At 42.8% G+C, this 22,303-nt stretch overlaps 2 protein-coding genes across 2 annotated transcripts; both read right to left on the reverse strand.

Annotated features, from left to right (window-relative positions):
• Nucleotides 1–777: 777 nt before the first annotated feature.
• On the reverse strand, nucleotides 778–17,813 carry PCYB_121730 (hypothetical protein; the record flags this gene model as incomplete). Its single annotated transcript, XM_004223504.1, has 2 exons — nucleotides 778–12,142; nucleotides 12,196–17,813. 2 exons carry the CDS (start codon nucleotides 17,811–17,813, stop codon nucleotides 778–780), a joined length of 16,983 nt encoding a protein of 5,660 aa, XP_004223552.1.
• Nucleotides 17,814–20,593: 2,780 nt separating this feature from the next.
• Nucleotides 20,594–21,566, reverse strand: PCYB_121740 (ALBA homolog; the record flags this gene model as incomplete). The annotated part of the gene is made up of 3 exons (XM_004223505.1): nucleotides 20,594–20,694; nucleotides 20,866–21,143; nucleotides 21,325–21,566. The coding sequence occupies 3 exons, from the start codon at nucleotides 21,564–21,566 to the stop codon at nucleotides 20,594–20,596; spliced, it is 621 nt and encodes a 206-aa protein (XP_004223553.1).
• Between the last annotated feature and the right edge of the window lie 737 nt (nucleotides 21,567–22,303).

Below are 22,303 nucleotides of genomic sequence, written 5' to 3' on the forward strand. Positions count from 1 at the left end.
CCACCTTCCCACCGTTCAGTGGATGGAAAGAGGCCCCTTATCGCGTCGTCAAAAGGGCGGCCACAAAATGGGGCTCACACGGAGGGATGCGACAAATAAAAAAAAAAAAATTGTGACATTAAAAACTCAGGAAAATGTATCAAAAAGGGGATAAACCCTCCTTCACTCACCAACCAGGTCAAATTATTTATTACGAACTAAATCGTGCTCGCAAAAAGATGGATACCCCTTTGTAGTGCGAAAAAAAAAAAAAAAGAGAAAGAGCATCCAAATGATCTCCCGAGGATGTGGTCGCCACACTGCTGCTTCTCACGCGTTGTTTTCACTCTACTCAACAATTTTTATGTAACGTTTTTATTTTTCTACTCAACTGCTTTTCCACCTCTTGTTCGATTGGTTCGGTTGTCCCTTTTTTTTTGTCAACCATTTTTGTCCCGTTAACCTCCCTATCGTGAGTAGTGCCGTTAAGTTTTATCCCCCTGTGGAGAAAATTTTGTAGGCGTGTTGCCCTTCTGCCAGGGAAAAAAATAATTTTTTTTCCTCTTATCAGTTCTCATTCTCACATTTCCGTTTTTTTTAAAAGTTTCACCCACGTGGGTATGGCAAAATGATGCGGGTGCGCGCCGCAGATGCAGAGTGGAGGCTTGGCCAGACCAACGGCCCACCGAGGAGCGCAAACTGCGGCACGTAAATGCGGCACGTAAAATGCGACACACAAACTGCTAAGCACAAACTGCTACGCACAAACTGCTACGCACAAACTGCTCGCACAGACTGCTAAACGCGCGGCGAGGAGGGCGCGTCCCCCAGGATGATGGTCGAGTTGATGGAGCTCTTCGAGCTGTGCAGCTCGCGGTAAATTTTGTTTATCAAAAGGGCGTTGTTGCAGGGAATTTTGTACACCAGGTTGCTGGAGTTCCCTGTGCGGATTATCACCCCGTGACTGGAGGCCCTTATTTCGGAGATGTCTTCAATCCTCAGTGACCAAATCACGATATCGCCCCCCCCGACGATCTTCTTGTCCCCCAAGAATTCAGCATTCTTACCACCAAGAAACATGTTAGCATACAAATTGGCATAAATAATAATCTTCGGATATAGCAACAAGGAATAATGTGCAGGAGGGTGATTCTCCTGTTTATGTATCGTCAAACATTTCATAATATTTTTTGAAAATTTCAACCCTAGGCATTCTCTCAATTCAGCTTCTTGCAAATTGTACTCTTTTATTTTTCCATATTCTCCCCATAACATTCTTGGCTTTCTATGTCTCTTGATTTTGTATTTATGTCCTCCAATCGGTTTGGACACCTCAGCTTTTATACCTCTTGTAACATCTGATACGGCTTGGCCTACTTTATCTAACGGCTTGACCAACGATCCAGCTACCCCTTTGCCTATCCCTTTGAAGAATCCACCAACTCCTTCCTTCTGGGCACCCTCAATTGGTTTAGTAACAATATTGGATAAACTTAGCACCCCTTCACCAATATTCTTCACAGCACTTAGGAGCCCCTCTTTCATATTCGTATTTGTTTTAAAGTTCCTTTCCTTCTGTCTCCTGTTGATGTATTCTGCATCGAACGTCAAATTGGAGAGGAAGCTTCCAATACCTACACTTACATTATCCACAGCGTAAACGGCTAACCCTATGGTATTCCTTCCAATTTCGAGGGGAATTTTCGGTATGTTAATCAGGCTACTATATCCCACTATGAACCCTAGGCATGCCAAAATAGAATGGCTGTACTTATCCTTCAATAGTGCATAAAAAGACTTCAAACTAACACGGATGTTATTGAAAATTTCCTGATTCAGGGTCACAGGTGCACCTAGCAATTCTAACTTCCCCGACACCATCAATATGCGTAAACCGATTCTCAGCAAATCACTCATCATGTGCATTTTGTCCAATAAAAAGGAACACCAAACGATCAGGGTGAATTTATCTATCTGCATGTATTGTATGTTTATGGCTAAGGGGATATCTGGTGACTTGTAATTTACATAGACGGGTAAAATGGTCCACTTTTGGATCTCCTCATAGAGTAGGTTCTTCTTCTGCACGACGCTTATCCCTTCGATGTACTCTGCTATGAGTAGGTTAATTCCGTTTAACGTTTCGGCGTCCATTTCGATTTCCACGTCATCCAAAGAAACCTGTATCTTCTTGAAAATTACGTCCTTATGAGATATGAAGGATCTCTCCACATAAATATTTAAAAATATTTTTTCGTCATTTGTGTTCATGCCTTTGCCAATTATTCCTGGTCCGCTATCACTAGGCATCTTACTGATTATATCGCTGTTTGTGAAATGGGCTCGACCCTCACCACCGATTCCACTGCTGCTATTGTTCCGATCGTATAGCTCATCCATCTCGCTCATGTAGTAACTGCCCTTTCTACCTACTCCCCCAACGCTCATCCCATTGGCGCGACTTCCCTGGGGGTGATAACCATACGCATTTTTAATTCTCTTCAATTCTTTTTCGCTGTTCCCTGCAGATGCCCCTCCTGATGTGGTTCCTGCCCCACCGCTTTTACCATTGTTGGTACTTATGCCCCGGTTCGCCAAAAGCACACACTTCTCACATGACTCCAGCTGGCAGTCCACCTGCACGTCCGTAATTTTTATGTCAATAATTTCTTCCTCGTTCTTCATATAAAACAGGGCACACAGCTTCGACAGCTCGATGAAGAACACCTCCTCCTTTAGGATATTCGATATAATGCTTACCCCTATTTGGGTCACGTTGATAATTATGTGCACATTTTTGTACGTGTTGCTGATCATCTTCACGGCTTCCTCCCGTCTGCCCACGCCGTAGTAGTAGTTGCCATAGCCGTTGCCATGGCCGTTACCATGCCCGTTAACATGCCCGTTACCATGTCCGTTACCATTGCCGTGGCCTTTACCATACCCGCTTGCATACCCGTTTGCATACCCATTTGCATAACCGTTTCCATAGCCACTCACGTGACCCTGGTGCCCCCTTCCGCCTCCCTCTGCTTCTCCCTCCCAGTCTTGCTCCGCACCATACTTCACATAGTTATATTCACTGTGACCAATCATCATCCTCTTTTGAATATAGCTACCCCCCATGGCGCTTCTCTCAACTCCCATTTCAAGGCCACTTTTATCCCTCAACTCGTACCCCCCCTCAGTTAGTTCTACCTTGTGGTACTCCTGCATGTCCACAGAATTTTTAGAAAATCTTCCACCCTCAAGGGAGTCATAAGCACAGGGGGTAGTGGGAGCAAATCCTCCCCTACCTTGAGGTACCCCCCTAGGGATATTAATTCTGTGAGTCAACCTAATCGTTATCAAATCTTGGATATATTCTATGGAGACGATAAAAATCACGTCATAATAATACACTTGGAATAACTTCTGCGCGTAATTATACTGTGCGAATTTCAATATGAAGGGTGTCCTTGGGATGGTCTTCATGTCATGCAGTACAATCTCTATCTGTACATTCCGTGTAACATAAATGAAAGGATTAACCCACCCGAGGTAACTAGACTGTTCATACTCGATATTAAAATAATGTTCCATGTCAGCTGTACTTAGGAAATTTTTTATGAACAGATTTTTTTCTAATTTACAATTTTCCTCTTCATCCATTTTCAAGTGTTTCGTGTCATCGTGGAAGGTTCGTATTTTCAAATATCTTGCCAAGCTGGAACTGTTGTATGCAATAAACCCTTTGTTCATATTATTATCTAGCCTTTCGATTATTATGTTTTTTGTTCCCATGTCCGGGATACACGTAATTACGTACACTTCCGATTTTTCCTCCTTCGCACAACTGTTGCTCACTACCATGTAATTGGTTCCAACGAAATTTTCACTCGGGAATATGACAGACGACCAAAATGGGTTCTTGCTTATCTTGTACTGCTTGGAGGGTTGGGACACGTAGTCCTCCCTCTTCCTAACGGTATGGCCACCGCCACCGTTAACGCCATCACCGTAGTCACCATCGCCGCAGTCGCCATCGCCAATAGCACCATCGCCGCAGCCATCGCCAGTGCCGCCGTCCCCGTCGCCCCCCTCGTCCTCCTTCACCCCCTCCAGCGCCTTAAACCGGAAGAGCAAAATATTCTGCTTCTTCGGGAAGTACAGCGGAGAGGTGTCATTCTGCCGAACCCCCTGAATCTTATCCGTCTGAAACTGCTTCACCAAAATGGGGTAGTTCAGCTTATTGCTAATGATAAACTGAGGCACCACAGTGATTATTCGACTAATGATATACGGTATATTTGTCGTCTTAATCTTTTCCGTGTTCAGACAAAAGGTGTAAAAGAAATTCTTGCACGCCACGCTCGTCTCGGTGTAGCTACCGATGGGGGGTAACGTCGCCTTGAACAATATCAGTGTGTTATCAACAGGACAGGGGTAATTAAAATCGTTGAAAATATCACTGTAGTCGTTATATGTCTCTACCCCCCCTACATCATAACTTCGAACCCCATTTCGGCATGACCTTAAAAAATCATTGTGGTACGTCTTATGCGGTAATAGCAAATCGATTTGTGAAGTGTCTCCTAACAACGTTATGCCGTTAATAATGGGGTAATACTTATTAGAGTTGATAGCCTTGATGCCCAGACCCGTTCTGTCAATAAAACATCGAGGTAGAGAAAAAATGTACAGTTGTTTATTCCCTAGGATGCTACTCAACGAGTTGAAATACCCACTGAAGTTTTTTATTAATTCCACTTCTACAGAAGCGAACCGTTTAAAATTTAGAGAAAATCGCATAACCGATTCTTCGTCATCCTCCAACAGGAATAGCTTGTCAGACCATTCACATTGCGAGTTCCCAATTTTCATCCTCATGTTCAGGCAGCTATACTTTTTAATTTCATAAATATAAAAAATGGAAAATGGATTCAATCTCTTATTCACATAACCTTTATTTGACGTACAAGAAGATAGCTCCTTTTTCTTCACTTTTATTTCCTCATCGATGTTACTTATTTCCTTTTCCAACCGCTTCAACTCGTGTACATACACCCGTTCGTTGTTCTGTGCGCCCTTCCCCCAAACATAGTCATTCGTATAGCCACTACTCGACCCACCACCACTCGCTGCGACATTCCCTGCACTTCCACCAGCTATCATAGCAGTTGTGGCACCTGCGGAACTACTGCCAGAACTGATTTGCTTGACTGACGCGAGTTTGCTCAGGTACGCATTGATCTCTTCGCACTGCCTCAACAATTTCACCTTTTTGTTTTTTAAAAGGTCAATCTTCCCCTTCTCCTCATACACGTAATCGTTCTGTTTCTCCTCCGAAATTTCAGAAGTGATTATAATATCTACCAAAGCAGGAATGGCATTCACTACACTCACATGAGGATATATAGTAATAATTTTCAAATTTTTTTCTGCAGGTAGGGCACTTAATTTATTCTCTATTTTTACTATAAAGTAAAGGTAACTATTGCTATCCTTAATTTTGCACTTCTTCACATATGTCCCTTGGTTAATGTCAGAGCTCAAAATATCAGACCATCCATTTTCGTTGCTGATGGAGGAGATGTCCATCAGTTCGTTTGCTCCATTCTTTGGAGATGATCCATCGGACATATAGATCTCCCCCCCGGAGGAAGTGTGTCCTTCCGCTTTCGGACTATCCAACTTATTATTTCTGCCCAAACCAGGTATGCCGCTAACTGAGGAGGTGCTTTCTTTGGCGCCTCTTCCTTTGGAAACCTCTCCTTTGCCCCTCGAACTCACCACTTCGTAATACGCGTTCTCCTCGCTTACCAGATTTATCGGCTTGAAGGACAGGTAGACATGCGATGGGCCACAAAATGCACACTCGGGAGTAGACAATAAATACTCATGATTCAAAATAACCGTGAAACTCAAATTATTATTCTTCTGACGCAGTTTTATATTCGGGTTTATATTCAAACTGTTGGAGACCTTGTAATTTTTAAACGAGTCGCTGTGGTTAGGGTAGAGCGTGCTAATCGGTATGGTCCTATTCTCCAGAGACGTCAGCAATATGGGGTTTCTCGTTCCATCGAAGAAACAAAACTCAAGAGGAATGCCACACTTGTTTACAATCCGAACCGTTGAGGACATGAACAATATTTTGTAATTCGGCATAGGAGATATGATTTCGCACACTGTCTCCGCGAGCGAGGTTTGCGGAAGGTAATTATTCTTCAGTCGATACTTGCAGGCCATATTGGTCTGCTTCTCCATCTCTTCGTTCAACATGTCCCACTTGGTTGTCTTGTCCACGCCTGGCTTGTCCACGCCTGGTTTGTCCACGCCTGACTTGTCTACCCTTGGCTTGTTCACTCCTGGCTTGTTCAACACCAAGTCGTCCTTTCCGCGGACCGCTACTCTTATGTCACCCTGCGGGGGGGCCCCGCTCCCCACACCGCTGCCATACGCCTCATCAAAAATATAGTCCATCGGCTTCAACATGTGAATCACGTTGCTGCTCTTCAGCGATGTGGTCAGAGTTGTGCAGCTGTTCTTGATCAAGTTGATAAGGACGCACTCGCAGTTCTTCAGAAATGGGCCCACGAATTTGTTCGAAGCAAAAATGGAGTTCCCCAACTCTTTCCTCCTTTGGCTGTACTTAAAGTAGTGGCTTTCACTGGAACTATTTCTGCTTTCCACCGAGTGTTCCTCCTCCATCGAGTGTCCATCCTCCACCTCGTCTTCACTGCACCATTTGGAAGTACCGTCCTCATCGTCAAGCAGTTCTCCTTCCTCCTCCTCGTCGTCGTCCTCCTCTTGCCGCCCCCCCTCCAGGGACAAATCATCATTCGAAGCGAACAAATCGTCATTCCTCAAATGTGCTGTGGTCTCCTCCCGACCCAACTGCTCCATTTCGTCCGCCCCGATGTCGGTTCCCTCGATCGTTTTTTCCGTCATCCCCCTTTCATCCGTAACAGTGTTTGCGTTATACTTGTTATTGTCGTAGGTGCTTTCCTCCCCCCCCTGGGATATCGTCGCTTTGCAGTTGGAGTTGGAAACAAAATTAATGTTAAAATTGGGATTCAAATTGGGATTCAAATTGGCACTGGCACTGACATTTGCATTGGCACTGACACTGGCACTGACACTGGCACTGACATTGGCACTGCCATTGACACTGGGAGCGTTTCCCCTGCCGTGGGTGGCGCTCCAATTGGCCGTGCCCCCCCCACCTCTTCTTGCCTCCTTTCCGTCCCCTCTCCCTTGGCCGTACACCAGCAAATTCTCGATGGTCTTCTTCGGATTCTTCGTTATCATCAAATCCAGCACTATGTCTCTTTTACTCATATCGGGAAACATATCATGTATAACATTCACCACGTTTGTAGGGGGAATCGGGATGAGGTACAGATACAGGCACTTCTTTTCTATCAAGGAGTTGTTCGCGATCTCGTTGACAAGCAATCGATCTAGGGAGACCAACTCGTTCGTGGTTACAATCTTGGCATACAACTCGGGGGCACTTTTCTCCGCCTCGCAATCGGGCTCGAAACCGTCAGCGTCGCTTCCAACACTGTGATAACTGTCCTTTTTAACTCCATCACGAGTGTTTCCACTACCCATCGTGGTGTGCAATGCCATCTTAGGGGATACCTCACCGAGGTTTGTTCTTCCCTTCTTCTGCTTCTGCGCGACATCCATGGGAGCCCCTCCCTCGTGCACAATTGGGTAACCTCTCCCCTTAGCATCTGCACAGGGGCGCTTCTTCTTCACCTCTTCCACGGTATTTTCTGGCATCACGAAGGCGTAAAAAAAATCACTAGTCAAATTGACATAATAAACAACGGAATTATCCTTCATGCAATCGTAACTGTTTCGATTTTCCTCCTTCTTCAGGAAGTCATCCAAATGAAAATCAATCTCCTTGCTCTGATCCATGTCACCAGGAATTGATTCAAAAACGGAAGAGCAGTCTTCATAAATACTTTTGCTTTTAATGCCAAGTTTTTTCTCATCTAGCTCAGCAGAAACGCTCTCACAATTGTTGTTAAAAAGGGACAAATGTGACCCCTGATTTTCTTCCTTCTCAAATGTGTTACTTTGCACGCATCGATTGTTTTGCTTTTTCTTCAGCCCCTTAAGTACCTTCTCTGTAAACACAGGAAGGAACAAAAACAGGAGGTTAACTAACTGAGGGGTTATATTAAACCATAAAGCATTTACGCTATTTATTTTTATTATACTGATGGGAGATTTGCCCAACTCTGTATCCTCACTAATGGCATCATTTGGTAGTATCTTATGGATGTCTAACGAAATGTTGCACTTCTCCAAAAAGGGTTCCCAATCTCCAATGCAGTTATTAAAATATTCCACTTTTGAATTTAAATCGTTTATATTGTAGGAACATTCATCTGTGTAAAAATTTAAACATAAACTCATACTCATGATGGTCCTGATTATTGGCACGATTGAATTTCTTATGTCGTCGATAAAGGTGCACTTCACATTGTGTAGCTTTATTACTATTTTGATGTCACGATAGGTATTTGCCTGTTCATTACCACTAGCCAATTCTGACTCTGACTCGTTTTGCAATGCACATTTACTGGAGAATATCCTGCTGGTTGTGTACGACTCTGTGGAGGACGAGTCTGAGTATATCGTCAAATTGGAGTCCGTTGAAATTTCAGACAACGCGTTGTACGAAAATGATTCAATCACGTTGTTGCTCGACTCGGATAGGTCTACCTCACTTTTCTGCTTCTTCATTGTAACGAGCCTCTTTTCCTCCTTAAGGGGGTTTATTCCCACTGGCTGCTTCTCCTCCGATGAGGTGTCTCCCTCCTGCTTCACAGCTTCCCCCACATTGCTAAGGTCAGTCCCCACGACCGCTCTCCTTCTCCTTCTTCTTCTTTTCCCCCCTTTCAGCTTATTTATGTTCGTAATTTGTAGCTCCTGAGCTGAGCTCTGATCAGCATCTCGCGCGCTTTTCCCAGTCACGGCATCTTCCACACCTTCCTCCTCGCCATCCCGCACTTCCTTCATCACAAAATAAATGTTATTCCTCATAAATTTATTCTTTATCTTCGTATGAATAAACGTCACGGGAGGGATTACCGCACCCACAGTGATGTTGGTGTAAGAGCTGGGTACATCGCCGAACAGGGTAGACGAGGCTCTCAGCAAAATCTCCACATCATCATTCGACAGCCGTATGTCAAAATTTCCAATATGAATGTTGAGCTCAAAAACGGAGATAAACTCTGGGTAGTCCTTCTTCCTCACGTTCGCTTTTAAAATATAATTCTCCTTCTTCGTGTCGACTGACTCGTATATCGCTTCCCCCTTAACATTTAAATTATCACACAGTAAAATTTTTTTCTTGTGATAATTGTGCAGTGGGTTAGATACATCCTTGGCGGCTCCACCGCTCACCCCGCTCACCCCGTTCACCCCGCTCACCCCGTTCACCCCGTTCACCCCGCTCACCCCACTCATCCCACTCATCCCACTTTCCTTCCTACTCCTCCTCCTCCTACTCACATCGCTAGCAAAATTACTAACATAGTTAATTCGCTTTATTTTACTATTTACGGCATAAATTTTCCTAAATATTATACACTTATTTAAGAGAGAGAAGGAGAAAACGAAGTTATTGGACCACATCAAAATCGGATGAGCTACATTCTCTAGATCCGTAAAGACAATAAAATTCCCATTATTCACTTTGAAGCTTATGTGAATGGGTTTATTGTCCAGCTTCAAAATTTCATTTATATTTGTTATGGTTTGATTTTTTTCATTCCCCAAGCGCTCTCTGATAAACTTGAATCGACTAAAATTCATGCTGCTTCCTCTCGATATATTTTTTTCCCTATCCCTTAGATTGTGGCCCTCTCCTCCATCGTCTTCTTTTTCTTCCTCTTTTCCTCCCCCTGGGGAAATCTTCTCCTGCTTGCCAGGGCGTCCGCCTCCCTCTGTCTCACTTTTCGCCTTGGATTTAAAAACATTTTCCTCAATCCTGATATTTTCCACAGCATACCTTTTCGTATTCTTGCCATACCTGTTCGCTTCTTCCGAGTGGGTTTCCTTCTTATCCTCTTTCAAATTATGCTTGTTCTTTCCTACAATGGCAACATCATTCTGAGAACGGTCATGCTCATACGCCCCAGCAACTTTCTTCCCCCTTTTCTTCCTTCCTGGCTCCTTCGCCGAAACGATGTAGGGAGATGGCTTTGGGTACAGATGCAGTGTGCTCAAATTGAAACCAGTAGACAGGAATTTATATATATCCATAAAAATGATAAAAAAGCAACAGATATACGCATCATCCAATTCTATGCTTAGGATGATATCCTCTATAAAGGAATTGATTCTTATTTTTATGCCTTTTTGCCTTTTCTTCTTTTTTTCCTCGCTCAGAAATACGTTGCTCTCGAACATGTATCTCAGCAGTGCTTTGTAGTCCTTCGCAGCTGTGGGGGGAGATGCGCAGCGATCGCCCGAGGGGTGGTTGCCTCCCACCGCGGGGTTGCTCCCCACCACGGGATTGCTTCCCACCACAGGGTTGCTCCCCACCACAGGGTTACTCCCCACCGCAGCACTGCTGCTCATGTTGTTCTCCTCGTCGAGGATCGAAACGCACGAGTTGCTATACACCGACGCGCTCGTGTTCTTAATCAGAGATAACTTGGTCTCGGCATTCTCCCTCACAAAATTCACCCCCATTTTTTCCTCAGAATATTTGGCCCCCCTCTTTTTCTTCACCCTGTTTGATTCGTTCTCGATGCAGCAGTATGCCACTCGCTTGTAGTAATTAATGGAGTTCTTTCTCACATCATCAATGTAGAGGGAGTTACTATAAAGGTCGAAAAAATAAATGTAGTAAAAATCTAGAAGAACTAGGTGGAACGAGATGCTTATATTTTGGAACGTTATTATGGCTACTGGGGTGTTTCCATCAAAGGAGGTTTTAATCTTAAGGCTCTCCAAATTTATGTACAGATATAACTTCAGCCCGTTCTTCATCACGGGTTCGCTCGCGACCGGGTTCAGCGGCCCCGGGGGGCTACTCAAACGGTTCGTCTCGTTCGTCCCTATCGCCGCTTTCGCCTCGTTCGCCGCTTTCGCCTCGTTCGCCTCGTTCGTCTCGTTCGTCTCTTTCGCCTCTTTCCCCTCGTTCGCCCCTTTCGCCCCTTTCACCCCTTTGACCTCACTTCCCCCCCTCTCCGCCGCCTCCCCCCCGCGGCGAACACTCAGGTTCCCCAAATTAATGTTCCCCTTGCGGAACCACTCCGCGTTCAACATGCTGTCTATATTCACGCCCCTATCACAAATGAAGCACATAGGGAAGTACCCCTTGTAGCAAAAATTCTCATTAATAATATCTAAAAAAAAGGCCAACTGAAATACAGTCAAATCTAGGCAAAAATCGTTCCCACTGAAGTAAATAAAAACACCATCCTTGCTGCTGACTAGACATAATCCTATGTTCACTTTTTGTAGAATGTTCCCTTCTATGTTGATGCTTCCCCCATTTTCACAAGCGCGACATTCCATGTCTAGCAAATCGACATAGAGAGTAAAATCGTATTTCCCGCCCACGCTTGTTGTTTTATCATTTTTTTCCAGTTCCTCATTTTCTGTTGCCTCACCTGGGGTCGAGCTTCCGCCTTTATCGCTGCAGTGGACGCCCATTTGACGCTTCCTCGGGGTAGCTCTTCCCTGGGTTGTTTCTCTTCCCTGGATGGTTGCTCTTCCCTGTCTTGCTTGCCTTTTCCTCCTCCTCCTCTCACGCAGCGCCCTTCGCTGATTTTCCACAATCCCCTGAGTGTAATTCACCGTGTACGAATTCTTAAATTTTACGGTGCCCAAATGGAATTTCAAATACGATTCAATATACGGGATGGAGTTCCCCCCTCGGTTGGCATTCCCACCCCCATTGATGCTCGCCTTGGAGCACTTGGACACATTTTTAACCTCCCCGCGATAATTATATATTATATTTTTATCCTCCGGAATAATAACAACGGGATCCAAGATGGTGCAGTGGAAGAGAAAATACTTCGCCTGAGCTACCTGTACCACTTTCTTATACGATTTACTAATAAACACGTTCAGAATGCCATCATCTAGGTACTCCAAAAATAATTTCAAATCGCGTAAATAAAAAATGTAGTATATACTGGATATATCGCAGAGCAAACATATGTTGTAATTTCTCTTATCCTTGTACACCTTGATTTTTCCAACAAATAAATCCTGCCTTTTTTGTTTATTTGTTTTTTTTTTTTTTTATTTTCCTCAGATAGGTTATCCACATTGATGTAGTTTAAAATGTCTTTACTATTTCGTCTCTCCGACATGGTCTTCACATTCTCCCCTTTGCTATCCTCACTGGGTTTCACTCTCTCAAAATCGGTTGCACCAAACCTTTTGCTCCTCCTCGAAATGAACAAATCATACGTATAATCATTTATATTATTCGAAATGATATTTTTGCTATTCATCGATATGATACCCTTCTCGATATTTACGAACATTTTCTGATCAAAATTTAAGTACACCTTATTTTCGTAATATATGCTGCTTACTTGAATTTTTGAGAAAATTTTCCTCTTTTGCCAGAAGGCTAGGGAGGCACTCTTAATGTAGCAATTGAAGAAGTACTTCACGTAGGAGTTCTTCTGCCCGTACAGCTTCGGTAGGGTGTTATTCAACCCATTGCTAAGGATGTCCCCCTCGGGATCGCCATCGCCACGTGCACCGCCATGTGCACCGCTTTGTGTGCCACCACTTTGTGCGACACCGCTTTGTGCGACACCACTTTGTAAGCTCCTTCCAACCACATGCTCATCTCTGCCAATTGGCTCCAGGAGGTTGCCCCCCCCGGGGTGTACTGCCGGTTGCCCCATCTGAGAGCTTCCCATATGTGTGCCATCACCTGCACACGCGCTTTCCTCCTCCTCAACGTTCTTCTTGGCAGACTCTATGTCCAAAATATTCAAAGAATTTTTCACATTATTTAACGTCTCCTGCACACTCCTCAAGGTGTGTTCCGAAATGAACATCTTATAATTTTTTAACTCCTCCTCGTTCTTTAACTTATTTTTGATATACTTCATGTCCTTCTCAATTCCATACTGCAGCTTTTTCTTGTATTCCTTCATCGTTTTGAATATCTGCTTTATCGTTTTGTATTTCCAATGCAGTTCGATATCGCTAATGATCAAGTTCACGTGCGTGTTGGCCCTGTTGATTTGGTTTTGCTTCTGCAAGATTTGCAGATTTATGGACAGTTGCTTCTCTTCGATGGCGTCCATAAAGTCATCGTCGTCGTCGTCATCGTCAGCGTCAGCGTCAGCGTCACAGATTACGTCCCCATCGCCGCTAACATCCTCATCGTCACAGATTGCGTCCCCATGACCGCTAACATCCTCACCCACCGCACCCACCGCACCCTCCGCGTGGCCAACTTTCAACGCCGCTACCCCATCGTTAGGGCTACTTCCGTTCGAACCTGTCCTCACCTGCCCACGTTTATCCAGATCATTATTTTTGGGACATTCCTTCCCTTCGCTCAGAAGATCACTCTCCATAAATTCCTCAATTCTTTGAGCTGACTGAAATCGAGCTATGCCCCTCGAGCCGTTCTCCTCATTGCTGGCATCTCTACTCACGGGATTTTCCTCCCTGCGGCTGCTAACAAGCTTATCACTGGTTGCATCCCCACTGGACGGGGCCCCACAATTGGTACCCTCCCCCCGTGGAGGTGGCGGTAACGGTGGTGGCACCCCCCCTTGGGAGACACCGCCATTAACCATCGCGTTGTGCTTCTCCTCCAAATAAGTCGACAACGACCGGAAGAGAAAAATATCCTTCGAATTCACATTCTTCGTTAGAGTAAAAAAAATTGGCTGCCTATTACTTGGGTCACAAATCCACAACTGCTCTATTTCAACCTTCACAATTTTCTTTTTTTTCTGTAAGTAATTCTTGTATGATATTCCGCAGGCCTCGTACTTGAGCACCTCCCTATTTTTCCCATTTTTAATAGAGAAGGCTGAATTTTTAATTAAAAAGTCAATATCGTAGAGAAAGGATTCTTCCTCCGGTTTGTTAATTTGGTTCTCATCAATCTGCTTGGCCTTAGACTCATCACCATTCGGAGAACGAACATGGACGAGGTTACTCTCTTTGGAAGCTCCTTCCGAGGAAGGAATCTTCAAGCAAATATTTCCTTCCCCCTTGGAAGAAGAAATTACCTTCTTCTCCACTGAAGTCTTCTTTCTACCTTTGAGAATTTCTTTTTCTTTTTTATTTTTTGAGTAGAACCGAGTTAAATATCTCGTAATGGATGTCGGTACAGCCAATATGATACTCACTGCGTCTGGATTTATTTGGAAAAAAATACCATCCAAAATAATGTTCGTTTTCAAAATTTTCAAATCGTATTCCACGTATACCTTTACAGGGATGGGCTGCAGTATGTAGAACTTCTCACTCTTCTGGGTCTTTTCCTTTATGCGGTTGCAGTAGCTGTCCTTCAAATGGGTTTCTTCCACAGAAGGGGACGGGTTCTTTCCCTCCTCCTCTTTTTCTTCCTCCTGCACAGTTGGAGTCTCCCTTTTGATGGGGGACAATCCACTAACCATGTCCACCTCAGTACGCCTCACATCTGCGTCATTTTTACCCTTGCATGTGCCCCCACCCCCATGCAGAGACGCCTTCAAGCATGTAATCTGCGTTTCGTTGAATTCGAAAATCAAGTTAAATTTGTTGTACGTGCAAGGACACTCCGTTTTGGCTATCAAATTACCCAGGTGCAATTCGACAATACCGTTGGTTAAATTATCAAAGTGCAATATTGGGCCACATATATGAATGTAAAATTCGAAAAGTTCGGGCAAATGCTGGACTGCTCTGTTGTATACATTTTCTCCCTTCTCTTTCAGCCCCTCTATCAATTCCGTCTGCTCCATCTTCTTGATGTGAAGCAGCGCCTCGTCGTCTTCTTCGTCATCCTCCGACGTGTCCGCCTGACCGTCGCCCGCGGCGCTCCTAGGAGTCTCTCCGGGGGGCGATTCTGCGGGGGGCGCTTCACTGGGGAGCCCTTCTCCGGGGGGAGATTCTCCGGGGAGCTCTTCACTGGGGGGCTCTTCTCTCTGGGGCTCCTCCCTCAGGGGCGCCTCCGCCGCAGCGTCGCCAACAACGGAGCCCTTCCCCTTGCCCCTCCGCAAAACGGACTTGTGCTTCTTGTTAACGATATCTATCAGGGGAAAGGCAAAGGACAGGATGTTCTTAATAAGTAACGGAGACACGTACAGCTCCAGCGGATTCAACCTTAACAAAGTGGACAGAGTGTTCCCCTTTTCAGTCACTAAGTGGTTTATCTCCACATAGGCACACAAACTTTGGCTATGTAGCAAGGAATAATAAATTGGATTCTGGTAAAGGCTATTTCCTGTACTGCTAACATTATAGGGGAATAAATTTTTGTTCGTCCTAAACTCCATAAAAATTTTGCTCTTATGCTTTGCTACGAAATTTTGTAACTCTATTATGAACTTCCATTGGAAATTATCATTATCGTTGTGGTCCACCACGGACTGTAACGATAGGGACGAATATATTTGGTAGAAATTTATCGAGAGTATGTTAATTTCTTCATACTTGATCCCCTTCTTGATGTAGTTACTGTTGGAGGGGCTCATAGCTGGGGAGCTATTCAACAGGGTGTCTTCACTTCCGCTGAGAGATATTTCCTCACCCAGCTGGTCTTCAAAATTGTTGCTATAGCATTTGTTGGAAGTGCCCTCCCCCACTGGGTTGCTCATCGGATTGCAAGTTCCTTTCGCTAGTCCACCACCAACTGCGCTCCCACCAATTGCGCTCCCACCAATTGCGCTCCCACCAATTGCGCTCCCACCAATTGCGCTCCCACCAATTGCGCTCCCACCAATAGGGTGCAACACATTAGCGTTAGTTCTTCCCCTTTCTGCTAACTCCCCTCGATGAAGCAGCGCCCGTCTTCTTCTCCCCTTCTTACAATCATCATACACGTTAATGGAAAAATTTGCCAATTTGAACTGAAAATCATATTTGGTTGGAAGCACCACATCGTAATTATCCTCGTTCGTCATAGCTTCCTGCAAAATATACAACTCCTTCTCATTTATAATATCTTGCTCACTATTTAAAATACTCTGCACCTTATTTTCAATGTCCTTCTTATTACCTGTGACCCAGGACCACCATGACTGCTGCTTATATATAGAGTCGTAGAGATATTTTTTTTTCAAATTTTTTTCTTCTATTATTTTTTCCAACGTGTTTTTACATTGCAATCTCCACTTGGCTAGATGCCTTACCCCAACTACATCGTACAAAATTTGCAACCGGTTCATCTCCTGGGAGGTCAACTCCGTGGTAGATATGTTATACTTCTCTGCAAGAACTTTATTGTACAGATTCATAAATTCGTTTTTGGTTTCATTTCGCAGCGATTCTATGTCTAGCTTGACTGTACACGCATACTTTAGCAGCAGTTTGTTCGTTTGATTCCTGGACTTATTGGCTTCATTCATTATTTCGATAATTTTTGTAATTTGCGTCCTGGTTAGCGTAATTCCTTCCCACTTCTCCCCTATTTCTAGCTTGGCCTTCAGCTCCTTTTTATTGCTGGACTGCTCTACTGGCAACACCAAGTCGAATGGCTTTATCAGATACTCAAAGTTGTAGTAATTTAAAATTTTGCTGTCATCATCTTTTAAAAGGTTGCTAATCTGGGTTAGCGTTCTTTTCAAGTAGTTGTCCTTACTATCACCATTATGACCTTCTTCTCCGTCGGAACTCCCTAACTTGGATTCGAACGTCAGGTCCTCGTTCTGGTCGTAACTAATGGACAAGTCGTCCTTCACCTTAGACGAACGGTCCAAATTATCTACTCTGCCGCTGGTATCATTTACTTCATCTTCGTCGTCGGACAGAGATGACCTATTCTTCAGGTCTTCCCTTTCGTCCTTATCAGGGTCTCCCCTCGTTAGAGAATCGGACGAGGCGCTGGTGGCCTGCCGCTTGGGGGGTCCCTCAGAGATATTCCGACCCTTCTGACCACTTGGGCCGCTTTCGCCTCCTGTTTTCCCCTTTTCTCCCTTCTTCCTCCTGCGCTTTTTCCTTATATTACTGTTGCTGTAGATACACAGCCCCTTGAACTCGATAATGTGATTTAACTTCTTATACTGCTCACTCGCATTTGCACCCGCATTTGCGCCCGAACTGGCAGCCTCCGCTGCGTTTTCATCCTTCACAAGACTATTCTTGACAGAGGACGACTTGAGGATAAATCCGATGGAAAAGTTCTTCTCAGGGTCTTCAAAATGAATTAAAATGTCCTGAATATCTACATGGATATTGTTAATAATTTTATTTAACAATTTAAATATAAGCGTAGACTTTTCCGATGACTTTTCCTTATTTTTCTGTTGTTTAATGAGAGAAATTTCTTCCTCCAACAATTCCAGCCTATGCATTTTGGCTCTTCTCAACTCTTCAATGATCACATCTTCGCTTTTTTTGTAGCTTCTTGGTTTTATATATATGTGTACATTTTTAATGAGCACACATACGGGACTCTTCCCTAACTTACTCCATGGGATTTGTATATTTATTCTTCCTATGTTCCCATGGATTATCTTAAACGATAGATCTAATATTTCGGTTATTTGCGGCTTAAGTTTCAAGTTCTCTAGAACTATGTTACCTGACCATACCCCCAAGTGTAGGTTCCTCTCAATCCCCTCGACATATGGCGCGAGGAATTTATTCAGTAGCTTTTCAACTAATGACTCCAACATTTTTATCTCGTGTAGAGCCTCTAAGTGGGTCGCTTCCTCCCCTCTCTTCTGCTGCTTCTACTCCCGTTTGCCACTAATTTTGGAAAACGTTTTAATTTACAGGCAGTGAGAAGAGTATCTCCTATAAATTCAATCATGAAGCGGAAGCAAACGGGGGGAGAACAGCGATCGTCGCTTGGCATATCTCATTGTTTACAATTATTTGTAAACTTTAAGGTAAGCTTTTGTTTCGTTTCTTATATTATTATATTATGTTATATTTTATTTTATTTCATTTTATTTATTTTTTTTTTCTGTTTGTAATATCATTCTCCTAGGAGCTAGGCTGATAAAAGCACATTTTATAATATATCTCCTCCCTTGAGGGATATATATTTTCGAAAAATATCACAGTTCTGCTAAACTGCTCATTGTAAATATGCACAACTGCCTCACAAAAAAAATTATTATATGGTCATAATAATTACATGACGCAAAGTATACACAGTGAAGGGCACTAAATCGAAAAATGACAATTCTGTTGGCTGCTATTTGGAAAAGGTTTCTCCACATGTGCCACATGTATATGAGTATGAATGTACGTGTACAAACACATATCTGCAACAGAAATGAAAGAAAAATCTTTTTTTACAATTACAAAATTCCTTGCACTGAAAAAAAGAGCGGTGGGATGAATTTATGTTCCTTGGTTATGCGCCCCTCATGTGTACATTTGCATTTTCAAGCACGTTCTTTTTTACATTTTTCCCGCATATAAAATTCTTGCAAAAAGTGCTACACAACAATTCCTGCTTTTCCGCTGTTACACATAAGGGCAGCCAGGATGGGCTCCTTTCTCGCAAAGCTTACGCGCATGTATGTACAAGCGCATGGGGGCACATACACATGCATAAAGTGAACGTACGAACAAAGGCACACCCAACCCCGCAAACACACACTCAGTGTTTTTTTGTGCTTGCCTATCCCCCGCCCTTTCTTGCGCTGCAGTCCTCAAATAGTTATTACTTTATAATCAGTGTCAAAGTTGAAAAAAAAAAGTTGCGAACTGTTAAGGTTAAATAAGAAAAAGTGACCTTTTTTTCTTTTTTTTACATGAACAAGTCATACATTCTGTGCATTTTTAAGCGTAAACTTTTTTTTTTTTTCTAACTTCAAATTTTAGCTTTTTCTTTTATTTTTACATGAACAGGTCACACATTCTGCGCTTTTTATGTAACTGCAAATTGGGGGTTCCCCTTTTCGAAGGCAACCGTTTGTCCCACATTTTCCAACAAATTCGTATATCCTTTTTGCTAATTCGAGAAAAGACCGAATAAATAGTGTTCATAAAGGAAGCAAAATGACCCCTTATTTTAACTCCCCTTTGCCATTCGAACGAATTGATACAAATGGGAAGGTAAAATCAAATGGAGGATAACCGGATAAAAGGCTTTTCGACGGAGGAGGCGCATTGCATACCCATAAAAATAGGGCTTCGTAGACCCATCAGACAAACGCTATATTCGATGTGCGTGCAAATAAGAAACGTCCCCTTCTTCATGATCTTTCTTACATGCTGACATGAAATACACGGCGGTTAAGTTGGCAAAGATATTCTCTCAAAAAGTAGGCAAACGGATAGGAGGTATAAAGATGATGCGAAATGGACGAATCAGTTTGGTCAAACATGATATGTCTTTCACCCATGCATTTAAATTTCCCCTCCCCCATATTCCTTACATTGGAAGTTTTACCATATGAGAACAGTCCATGCTTTCCATTTTTTTTTTTTTTGTTCACTTAATATATAAAGCTTATAGTTTTATTAATAAATAAAACATGTCGACAGATAAAAAAAAAGTTAATCTAACGTTAATAAATTTGATAAAATGGGAAAAAATTTTAACTTTAAACATTAATTGGAAAAAATAAAAAAATCATAACCATATTCGTAATCACACTTGAGAACATTGGAAACAGAATGATATGTGCCCACGTAAAACACTTAAAAATACACATTTATATATAATTACTTAAGCTACATAGCAACAATTACAAAGGATTCGCAACAGTAGCACTAATACACCTTATCTCGATATACGGGTGGAGGTGGATGGATTATACTCATTAAAAAATAACTACCCCTTTAAATGGGGAAAGGAAAATTTCAAAAAAAATATATATAACATGATAAGATACAGTCTGATATAATGTGATATAATGCGATATAATGCGACATAATGCGATATAATGCGATATAATTTAATATAATTTAATATAATTTAATATAATTTAATATAATTTGATATAATTTAATATAATTTAATATAATATAATATAATATGCGCTTTTTCACGTGACATTACACATACATACGCATATAACAAAACGTTTATTCAAAATTCTGGGCAAAAAATAAATGCTTATGACGAGGGTCTATGGAATTATGACGTGTGAAAATGGGGGGCTGGAATACGCGGTATGATACATGCGATACGGGATGCGCTGGATACGGTGTGGTATGTGTACCAGCGCGATAAGCCGTACGCAGTTTTCGATGTGCGGTATGCGAAGCGTGATATGCGACCCTTAGTGCGCGTCTCGAGATATGTGACATGCGATATGGGATGTGCAATGTACCATATGCCATGTGTGGTGCGTGGTATGCGATACGAGATATACTGCAGGGAACACGGCTTGGACATACGGTGTATGCTTTGCGCTACACGCGACATGCGGAGTGCATATTCGTGGTGAAAAAAAAATAGATAATAACTACTTCGTTAAAACGATTTCGTTATTTAATTTCTCTTTTCAAATCTTCTGTTGTTCCACATGGGCGTCTCATAGTAATTCCTGCGGTAAGACGATCTGAATCTGTCTCCGCCTCGACCTGTCCTATCTGCGATGGGGGAAAAAACAGTTCAATGTTAGGCAGTAAAAGAACAAAAAGGATAGGCAAATGACTCATTCAGCAGAAAGGGCGGGATGTCCCAACATTAGTAGCGGCAAAATGAAGGGATGTCTTTCCCTCATATGCTCCATTATGTGCGTGAAAAAAAAAAAAAAACACATTTTCGCCTGTAGGACTTTTCCTTTAGTATTTGATCAGGAGTCATGACATTCACGTCCTTATCATCTAAAGGTGCTTGGTAGCCTACGTCCTTATTGTCCACGTTTGTATCATTTTTTGTTAAAATAATTTTTATGCAGGGGACGGTGGTTCTGAATTCAATTATTCTATTTTCCGTTTCCTTATTCTTATCGTTTTCTTCACCCTCTTCGGGTTCTCCTTCCCCGGACTTTTTCTCCTCCTCCTTGTCATCCTTCTTTGCGGCAACTGGGTCTTCTCTGCGAAGGGGTGCAAAAATTGGGGTACGTTTGCATGTTGATTAGGCTCTCAACATAGTGTTATGCGCATTTGCGCTTAAATGGGCAAGAGCTGCCTGACTGGTAAGGCGGTCACGCAAAATATACACTGCGCGGAAACGCTCCATATATAGCTCTATGTACGCGCTCCCAGCATGCCTACCTCTTGATGGTGTGCTCCTTCTCGTAAATCTTGGTACACTGATGTATTCCCTTGGCCCTTCTCTTGACCATCTCTGCAACGTTGACCACCGAGGTGATGGCCTTGCCGACACCGGACAAAATCACGTCATCGTGCGTTTCAAACAGAACAATAGCTTTGTAGACGTAATCTAGAGCATCACTTTTGTAGCTTACTCGGATTTCGTTCTCTAATTTGGTGTCGCTCTTTGTGCTACCGGGCATGTTGAAGTACGTGGTGGGCGGCGAGTTTGCGAACGGAGATATATATACTTGTGGACAAATGAGCAAAGGGGGTGTTTATCAGTGGATATGCAAAATGACGCTTGCGTGGCGGAGAAAGTCAAACAAAATGAAACAAAAAATCAGTCAAACGTCAACCATGCGCGAAAAAGAAAAAAAAAAAAGGCGCATCAATCTGGAAATGTAGACTACGCAGCAGGCTTGCAGATGGAACGATAAATAAAATGGGGTAAACAAAAAACTGGAAAGCAACTCTTAAAATATATATACTGCGCACGCGTTGGCAAAAAGTGAAATGTATGTAGTAATGCACAAATGGGGAGAAAATTTTTAAAAAAATTGCATTCAATGATTCTTTTCTTGAAATGGATAAATTATTTTTTGGCATACACGGAGGGAGACACAACAAGCAAATTGGCAAATCATGGAATCAGCAAATGTGGGAAGGGGGGCTTGTAAAAATAAACAGGTAAAATGGGGAAAGGAAAAGATGAATGGAAAAAAGATGAATGGAAAAAAGATCAATGGAAAAAAGATCAATGGGTTAATTATCAAATTGGCAAATTGGCAAACTCGCAAACTGACAAATGAAGTTCTAAATCATCATGCAAAAACGGGAAAAATAAAAAAGAATCAAGAAATTAATTTTTCAAAAATTTAAATTAATCTAAACTATTATATATACATATATAGTAACATATTGTTTGATAAAAATCGGG

The sequence above is a fragment of the Plasmodium cynomolgi genome, chromosome 12, assembly GCF_000321355.1.
Source record: "Plasmodium cynomolgi strain B DNA, chromosome 12, whole genome shotgun sequence".
In the NCBI taxonomy this organism is placed as follows: domain Eukaryota; phylum Apicomplexa; class Aconoidasida; order Haemosporida; family Plasmodiidae; genus Plasmodium; species Plasmodium cynomolgi.